The following is a 9791-nucleotide window of genomic DNA, read 5'->3' as shown; positions in this document are numbered from 1 at the left end:
AACCTAGATATCAGGTGTCTGTAATTACTTTTAATTAGGCCTAAAATAACTTTGGATGTAATCTGACTGCTGAAATGTATGTGTAGAAAATGAACTGTTTCTGGATAACCTTCAAGTGATAAGAACACTTTATCTGCATACTTCTGTGTGTGTGTTAGTCGCTCAGTCGTGTCCAACTCTGCAGCCCCATGGACTACAGCCCTCCGTGAACCTCTGTCCATGGGATTCTTCAGGCAAGAATACTGGAGTGGATTGCCATTTCCTTCTCCAGGGGAGCTTCCTGATCCAGGGATCAAACCTCAGTTTCCTGCAGGCAGATTCTTTACTATTTGAGTCACCAGGGAAGCCCAGCATACTACTATATGTCAGCATATTTTCTGGACTAACTCTAATATGTCATTTTTATTTTACAGATGATAAACTGAAGTCATCAAAGGCATAGATGACTTGTGTCATGTACAGGCTTAAGTTTCTTGTAGAGGTTATATACATTACAGAGTTGATGAGATGATCTTATTTCTCTCAGTAATGAAATGTGTTATTTTTAACAGGCAAAGGGTGTTGTGAATACAGCTGTGTCCGCAGCAGTCCAAGCTGTTCGGGGCAGAGGAAGAGGAACTCTAACAAGGGGGGCTTTTGTTGGGGCCACAGCTGCTCCCGGCTACATAGCTCCAGGTATAGTACAACCTGAGAGATGTCTGCCTCCTTTTTCTGGGCCACAGTTTCCAAGAATAGCTTCTCCTTTATTTTCCAGGGTTACACAGGGTTTCTGGAAACATAATACAGGTATAGGATGCATGTGCACTGAAATTTAAAAGAAGAGAGTCTATAGAATGTTATTAGGTTTTCTCCTGGAGTTTGCTGAATGACTAGAGGCCTTTTGGAGGGAGGTGACATGAAGAATATTGCACTTGGTGGAGGGGTCATATTTTGACAATGAGAAAGCTCAGAGATATTCCACACACTGGGGAGTTTGGATACTGAGCAGGGTGTATTCATTAGGGACACAGATGACAGGTTGGGTATCACAGGTGAGAAAAACGATTGGTAAGAGGCTGCTCAGTTGGGGTGAAGCCTGACGGTGTTAGCATTTCTTTAACTCAGTGTCTGGTGAATCATCAAGGGCTGTAGAATTACATAAAAAAGAAAGGGGGAGCTTTCTTATTCAGTGCTCAGTATTCAGTAGATACTTACATATAAATGATTTCAGTTACTTGATTTTAGTCTTTACAGTGTTTCCTCAAGTAGAAATTATTTCTGTTTTTTTCCAGATGAGGAAAAACTAAAGTTTAGGGAGGTGAGGCAGTGAGCTCAGTGTGAGACATCTTGTGAACAGCAGAGCAGAGATCTGAATGTAAGAGTTTCTAGTTCCAAAGTTTGTATTATTTCCATTTCACAACATGGCTTGAGGAAGATGGGGAAAGAAGCCTTCTTTCTGTCTTCTGTTCCAATCTTTATATCATTTTAGCAGTAGCTATACAGCTGTCTTGTTGAAGTTAAGTTAAATTCCTGTAATCGTGCAAGCATGGAACTTTGAACTTGACAAGTAAACCTCTTCTAGTTGTTGATCAGATAAATTGTCGTAAAGATTGGGTCTTGTCATTATTTTTTGTGTAACTGTGACACTCATAAAAAGTTCACTTAGATTGTGGGTTATTTCCCCCCTGCCCCAAGAAAGAATTAGGATAGGCTTTTTGGGAAGTTTTGTGGATAATGTGGCTTTGGAGTTAAGCTTCTAGAAGTTGATCCTCTAGGGGCTTAGCTCAAAAATGTGTCATATAAAGAATGTCCTCTCTCATTCAAATATTGTGTGCCTGCTCTGACACAGAGCAGGATGGCATTTTGTTCTCCTGGAGTGTTTGGCATAAAGATGAGATATACTAATGGAATGCTCACGACTGACCAAGCTGCTGTGATAAAGGAGAAAGGCACAGTGCTGTGAGGGAACGTGACGGGGAAACCTGGTCTAGTCTGTTGGGGACTCAAAGGTTTTCCTGAAGACGTGACACTTGAACTGAGCTTTGAAGAATGAGTAGGAGTTAGAGTAGATTCAGATGGAAGAGCACTGCCTGCAGAGGGACCAGCATGTCAGCACCCTGTGGTGCTGGTGGGAGGGAACTTAACTCATTTGAAGAACTGGGATGAGACCAGTCTGTAGTGTGGAGAGCCCAGGGAGTGGGTAGGGTGGATTTGAGCTGAAGCTGGATGTTTAGTCCCAGTCCTGGAGGTCTTGGTTTGGGTTTTGGTCTTAGAACCTAAGTGCAGTGGGAAGTCGTGAAGGGTTCTAAGAGAAGTGATGAGATCAGACTTTATTTGTAAAAATCACTCTCTGTTGTATGAAGATGACTTGTAGGGGCAGAAGTTGGCATGCCAAGACACAGTAGAAGGTTTTTGTAAACTCAGAGCCCAGATAGGAGGCAGTGGAGGCACCTCCTGTGGGTGTAGGGAAGTAGAAGGGTGGCAGGAAGTGAGCAGATGGAACAACTTAAGAGGCAATTGATTGGTTTATTGTGGAGAATGAAACAGAGTGAGATTTCAAGTGTCCCTGCAGGATCTTCAGCTGCAGGAGGTGGGTTGGAGGTGGTGCCATTGAAAGAGACAGACGCTGAAAGACCCGTGGCAGTGGGACCAGGGGAGGAAGGAGGGTGGTTACAGTTTGATACAGTTTGTGTGTCCAAAATTAAGACCTTTTTCTGTACATCTCACTATTTTATGGAAATTTAAATTTTTTTTTTTGCCTTGTTTAACGTCTTGTTAAAGGAAGCGGCTTTCATTAAACAGTAGTAGGCAGCTTGAGGTGAACTGTCTTGCCTTTGGTGATGTGCTTGTCCGGGTGTGTCCAGCTGCTGGGTCATGGAATGTTCTCCTCACTCAGGTGGCCAGCCACCATCTGCTAGTAGCAGTGATTGTGAGGGGATCCTAGTAGCTTCTCTCTTACATCATTGCCCTGAGCTCTGCAAAGGCCTGTCTCCTGAAGGCTTTCAAAAGGAAGTTCTTTTATAGCCTAGAGAACATTCAGAAGAGGTCAGATTAGATTATGAATAGGTTATATGCCTTTTGCAGAGCGTATTCCTTGCAGCAGGGACTGTAGTATTTTTACATATGTTTTTAAATGCATTCCTCTGCTGTCAGTTTCTGCAGAAGACTGAGGCTCTGAGAGGGTAAATATTAAATAGTGCGTGCAATTCAAAGTCACCTTGCTTAGTGGGACGGGAAGTCAGGATTAGAAGCTCGTGGCCTGTACTGGAGCACAACTGCTGGCCAGCTCAGCAGTTATAGTTTCTCTCTTTAAGGAGATTTTAGTCAAGCCTTTGAAACTATAACCTTTGCCAACCAACTGCCTTTTCCTGGAATAAATCTGGTATACAGCATTCTTTTTTAAGCATTAACTTCTTTTTTGGCTTCTGATACTTTTCCTACTGTTCATTTCCTACTGCTTATTTCAGCTGTCTTTTGTCCTCTTGAAATATGTGATGTAGTGAGCACTAAAGACTCAGTTGTACAGCCCCTAGGTTTATGACTTAAGTGTAGACTAAAAAGTGAAAAATTTTATCTCTTATGAAAATGTTTCAATTAGTCCCCAAAAGCAGTTTACTTTTTTTTTCAACATACGCTTGAATATTTTGTCTCAAATGAGAGATTTGGAACTGAGCATTCAAAGATGACTTAAGATTTAGCATCTGCCCCAGGGAATGCTAGGGGTCACTTGGGATGGGAACAGACACTTTAGAAAGCACCATGAAATACAATATAAGCGATGATATGGGGTGGGCCGAGTGAACCGCAAGCCTAGGGGACTTCACAGAGGAGGTGATTCCCAAAGGATGAGTTGGAGTTGATCAGCTAAAGAAGAAGGGAAAAAAATCATTTTAGCAGCAGAAATGATTGTAGGAAAAGGGGCTGTGAGGTTAAAAGGCTGGATTTGTTTTTGGTACAAGGTGAAGGGCCCGTGTAGATTTTGTGCCTTTATTCTGTTTTTCCTAGAGATTTACCCAAGTGTTTTAATATTTATATGTTTTAAAGTCATTTTACTGAAAGGTTAAAGATTGTTTCTGTTAACATACTGTTTCTAACCCCTATACAACTATAAAGTAGCTTGGAGGGTTTCCCATCTTATAGATGAAAGTGGCAGCTCAAAGTTAGATATCTGAGGACATAGAAGAAACTAGTGGTAGAACTAACTGGTTCAAAATGTGTTCTTTGTACTAGTTTATGTTGACAGTATGAGCCTTTTCATAGGCACCAGATGCTAGTGTCAATTTTAGCAACATTTATTGAGAGACCCTGTGCTGGGGCCCAGAATTAGGATATAAGCAAGGCATGGAGCTCGGCCTCAAGCCTGCAGCCTGATGTGTGTGCCTCTTTACTGGCATTTGAGGCTTTAGTCTGCTCTTGTTACTGCTTTCTGAAAAAAGACTTGGAAATTTCTATTATCCAACTTTGAGAAATTGGTAATTTGAGTGGTTCTGAGTATTGTTTTGTTGAACAAATTATGTTTAGTGAGTGGTTACTACATGCCATTCTGCTAGGTTCCGGTGATACAAAGATGTGTAAGACTTGAGTCTCTGCCATTCTAGTGGGGAATGCAGGTAGAGTTGATAATTAGTGTAATGTGGTAAGTGTAGTGAGAAGTAAGTGTACCCAGTATCTGGTAGGCCATAATAAAAAGCTTCCAATCTGCATAGGCATGGAGGGATTGGTGGACTAGGGCCATCCTGGGAAGGGTTCTTGTTCAGCCACACCTGGAAGAAGGCCTCAGGCAGGGCCCAAGGTGTCGGGCGGCGTTCCTTGTGAATCGGGCCAGCGCTGACTGCCCTTTGTCCTGACTGATCTGCTCTCTCCTTCTTTGCACCAGGCTATGGAACACCCTATGGTTACAGCACAGCTGCCCCTGCCTATGGTATGTACACTGTCTTACTGATTTCTCCTTTTAGCCTCTCTGCACAGCAATCCAAAGCACAGTTTGTATCTAGGGTTTCTTTAAATGAATTGGAGGATCTCAGACCTACTCATTCTAGTGACCCAACTTAAATTCCCTTTGAAAATGCCACAACCTTGTGGTTCTTGGTTTGGTTGGAGTTGCTCTTCTCTCTGCTTTGCCTGATTGAAGGACTGCTTGTTCTAATTGCCTGTTTCTGACCATATTGAAATTAAATATTCTAAGTAGTTCTTCTTACAGCCAACTTACACTCCATTCAAAGGCTACTGAAGGGCCATACGCAGTTCCTAGCTTGGCTGCCTGCCAGTAACAGAGGCACATTTAAGTTTCTGGTTAGAAACTGTATGAACTGCAGGTGATTTGAGTTAGGGATAGGAAGTACTCACTTCACATTGGTAGTGTTATGCTTTGTTGTGAATTTTGCTGTGGAGGTGAAGGGAACAGGTCCCAGAGAGTGATGCAGGGTTATCCACAGCAGTGTTACCGAAGTTCTTACTGCAGAAAGTCTGTGTAGTACATGTGAGAAAATCATAGGAATATCTCTTCTCCCTTCAAAAATAAAAATAAAGGCAAATGCAGAAATGAACCTCAGTGGCCCTTTGGATAACTTTTGAATGAGGTTTATGTGGCAATGGAGGCAGTAGGTTTGGAGTCAGTGATATGCTCTCTTAGACATCTTTCCTGTCTTGGGTGCTACATGGTATAGAATCAGCCATCTGCAGAATGTTTGTCACTTAGAGCAAAAGAGCACCAGTGTGTGTGTGCTCATGTGAGTGTGTGAGAGTGTGCGTGTGGAGCAACACGAGTGCGTGTGCCCCAGTGCGACCCTAGGCTGGGCGTGTGTGCACACGGAAGAGAAGGACCTTGCCTGTGCTGCTACTTGTGGTGGTGGTCCTTCACACGAGCCTCAGGCCTTTCCTTGTGCTTTTTCTCTTCATGCATCAGCTTTCCCATTTTTGTTTGGATGGAAATTATGGGTCTTTAAGACACTGCTAAATTGAAGCTTCATTTGATTTCATAACTATAGAAATAAGTAGAAAGTGAACAATTTGAGCACTTTCCCCATTAAGATAGATCTTTTACAACCTGGAAAGATGTAGGGAAGCTGGAAGACTGACATTTGGGGTAGGTTTTCTCTAAGGTTGAGAACAGAGTCTGGAGTTTCAGCCTTACCTGCATGTCTCCATTGGCATACTCAGCTGTGGCCAGGGGCTCCCCGTATTCTGTTTATTCTTAGATACGAGGAGGGGGTTAGGAACTGGGGGCTCATTTAGGAATATGCTGTCTTTTAGAATTTATTTTAAATTCAAACTCTCTAGCTTCTTTTGATTTGGCCATTTGCTTTTACCATTCAGCCAACTTCTGCATATCTCGACCACCTCTCCTTCCTGTGAATTAGGTCTGGTCAGTTTATCCAAATACATTTTGACTCACTGGACTCACTGTGATATGTCTTGTGTGAAAGCCAAAGCATCTGCCTTCTAGGGCAGGTCCTTAAGTTGGTGCCTTTCTTTTAGACATAGTAAGACCCATGTTCTTTAGGTTTGCAAGAGCTTTTTTTCTCTAAAACACTTACCTATCTAGGCTTTAAGGTACATTCATGTTTTTCCTCAGTCTTTTTAATTTCTCTCTCGTTCTTCCCTTTCCTCTAACATTAAACTTCCACCCTGCGGCCTCCGAGCCCGCTCTTCAGAAGGCTCCTCTCTTCCATGTGTCATATAACTGACTTCCAAAGCTGGTGAAATTTAATGCCCCCATTTTTCACATAAAAGATATGGTTTTTAAATGTTACTGTGATGCCAACCTACTAAAACGATGCTTTATTTTGGCTGTAAGGTAAACATGTCTCTGGCCTTCGTACAGCTGTTGCATGTGGGGTGGTTTCCCTCTGATCATCTGGTGCTCTCAGATACCTGCTGTTGCTGCTTTGTGATTTCTCCATAGGTTAAACATTAGAGCAGAAACAAGGAGCAGATTTCAAATCATGCTCGAGTATGCAGAAGTTTGTGAGGCCACAAGAACTCGTTAATTACAAAATTAAGAAAGTAATTAATCTTTCCAGATTTGCCATGCCAATATTGGCATTAGCCATTAAGATAAATACCTGGTCACAACTCCAGTTGGAACTGTCTTTCTGGGGAGCTGAGGCCTGCACAGAAAGCTGTGTTTGAATCTTGACAATCCCTGTTTCTCCTGTAATATGTGATGTGCCGAACTGAGAGTCACTTTAGAATATCAATGGCATTGCTTTTGAGCTTTGTAATTGATGGCAGCTCACTCAAATGAAATCCCTTTTTGGATATCATTCTTCCTGTGATGTAGCCATCTTAATTTTGAGTGGCAAATATTATCACACTATTAAGAGTAATTTCAAAGTTTGTGGGCCTCTTTCATAATGGTACATGTTGACTGACTAATCTGGAAAAGGTTAATGATAATCTCTGTAAGATTCTTTTTTTTAACCTGAAATTTTTATTGGATTATTAAACTTATTTGGAGTCCTCTCCGTTTCTTTTCTCTGTAGGTTTACCCAAGAGAATGGTTCTGTTACCCGTTATGAAATTCCCAACATATCCTGTTCCCCACTACTCATTCTTTTAGCAAATGACAGAAGCTAATTCCTATTCCAACAACAACCCAGTACATACAGAATGTTAGCGAAAAAGCCTTTTTATCCTGCTTTCTTTGAACACATACTTGATCAAAATTATTTGTAAAGAACATCTTTTCCTACTTTTTGATTTTAACAAATGCAAATTTAGTTCTCTAAAACTTGAAAACACACAAACAAGAAACTAGTTCTGTGAAACGGTACCTCATTTCCGGAAAATAACTTATACCAGCCCTTCTGTTCTAGGGAAATAAGTCTAGCAGTTCAAACTTTAAGTTTTAAGAGGAATATCAGATTATGTAAAATTAAATTTGTGAAGGATGTATAGAGTCTCAAACACTGATCACAAATAAACTGCTTTGTTGTAACACAAGAGTACTGCCTGGTTCCTGACGCAGTCACTGATGCTTAGCTGATTGATCTGTATTTGCCCCAGGGCACTTTAATTCGGGCTGTAGTTATTTTTTTTAATACAATAGAGACTTTTCATTTAAACTTTAACTTTGTAAATATTGAAGTGTGTAATTAAAGCCAATAAAATATGGGTTTGAATATTGTTTTAGCTTATTATTTTTGATATGTTTTGGTATCAAATTATAAAGAATTGAAAACTAATAACTTAGCCCTAGAAACCCATTCATTTGTAAGTAAACTGATAAAACAAAGCAAAGACGATTGTTAGTTTGAGCCCGTCTATTTACTTTGTAAGCCCTTTGTACTCCTGCTGTACAAGGGCATCCCCCGATAAAGGTTTATTCTGTTATCTGACAATGGCTTATTAAAATGATGGCACTACCCAGAGATGGGGAAGGAGGAATGTGATTATTTTAGTTTCCGAATTTCCAAGTTTTAAAAAATAATAAATTAATCCATCAATGACCCTCTCGTTCTTGTGGCCTTCTTCACTCTGTAAGATACTGTGTTCACTCCCTGGCTTTTTTCATGTAGATAGAAGATTAGCAATTTTTCTGGAATTCATTGAAGGGTCTCTTATCCTCTTCAATTACATCAGAATCTAAAGCAGCAACAGGGTCCCCATAAAAACTTGCTCTTCGATTGTCCCAGTTCTTGTTGAGTGCTGCTGTGAAAAGTGACACGTTTCAGCCATGGGTCAGCATTTAGTTTTTAAGACACCTGATTAAGCTGGTGAAAAATGATCAGTCGGTAACACTGTGCTGTTCTATAAGGGTGCAGACCTAAGTCTTCCACTTGCATTCTCACCTCCTTTGGAAGCCTATGATGTTACTAGAAGGTAATGGTTTCATTAAGGTACTCACCCCCATGAAGGCAACATTGTGGTTCCGTGTTGATATCTACAAGTTGCTGTGTCTTAAAATTGTCCATTTTTAGTTTGAATTAGCTTTCCTCCTCTTTCTTCATTTCTGTCTTTTGGAGCTGAATAGTGCTCATCGCTGAGAGTGGGCTTCAAAATATGGCAAATTTATGTACCCAATTTCTCTGGGACCACTAAACAAGCATGAAACAGGCAGTTGAAAATAAATGTTAGTGTTACTTAATCACATATCTGATTTTTACACCACAGCTTGTCTGTTCCTTCAGCTCCTTGACCTTTTGTCTGTATCAGTGGTGGGTGATACTTTAATAAAACCTCGTCACTTGCTGGAAGTAGCTGTGAACTTACCATTCTCATCCTGTGCATTAGTGGCTAGACCTACACAAGAGGGCCCATCTCAGCTGGGAGTTTTCATGTTTCATTGATTTGTTTTGCTGACCTATGGATGAAACAGAGCCATCACTGAGAAGAAAAAGCATGGCTGGTAGTGTCCAGTTTGTCTTAATTATTTACAACAGCCCTCTTGGTTTCTGGAATACTATTAATTGGCAGCTGCAGCTGTATTGTTATTTGAAATTGATTGTCAAATTTGCATTCCAAGTTGGAATCTCTCTGGAGATTTCTCTTTAGAAAATTCTTTCAAAGTAGCTGACTTGTAACCCCTCTGTAACGGTGCAAAGGGAGCTGTGCTCTTTTCCACCATGATGGCAGTCATTTCAAATGGTTTCTACCAAGTCTTTTTTTTTTTTTTTTTTAATTTGTTGTTTGTTGGAAGTTACTAACCATGTTTTGTAAACCTGCCCAGTTGCTGCAAACTTTGACATTTCTCTGCTTTACTTAAAATAATCGAGCTGTCAGTCCTTTGTTAGAAGTGGTAACCATGCAAGTTCAACTGTTTAAATTTTGTAATGGATTAAGTGTCCTCCCCCACCCCCACCCCCCTTTTC

The 9791-nt window shown here is 40.9% G+C and overlaps 1 protein-coding gene across 6 annotated transcripts in view; it reads left to right on the top strand.

The window, feature by feature from the left end:
* Positions 1–9791, top strand: part of STRBP (spermatid perinuclear RNA binding protein) — a 150764-nt gene that overhangs the window by 128598 nt on the left and 12375 nt on the right. For 4 of the 6 annotated variants that reach the window (XM_010844025.1, XM_010844027.1, XM_010844026.1 and 1 more), the window contains exons 16-18: positions 552–675; positions 4856–4900; positions 7464–8429. In XM_010844025.1, coding sequence (XP_010842327.1) covers positions 552–675; positions 4856–4900; positions 7464–7540 — 246 coding nt within the window. In that variant the 3' untranslated portion in view covers positions 7541–8429. Of the gene's footprint in view, positions 1–551; positions 676–4855; positions 4901–7463; positions 8430–9791 lie in introns of those variants that run through there. The other 2 variants (XR_825616.1, XM_010844028.1) reach the window with 1 other exon arrangement.

Source organism: Bison bison, unplaced genomic scaffold (assembly GCF_000754665.1).
Source record: "Bison bison bison isolate TAMUID 2011002044 unplaced genomic scaffold, Bison_UMD1.0 scf7180017864193, whole genome shotgun sequence".
Classification (NCBI taxonomy): domain Eukaryota; kingdom Metazoa; phylum Chordata; class Mammalia; order Artiodactyla; family Bovidae; genus Bison; species Bison bison.
The sequence above is the reverse complement of the archived record's forward strand: the minus strand, read 5'-3'. Positions and strand labels throughout refer to the sequence as shown.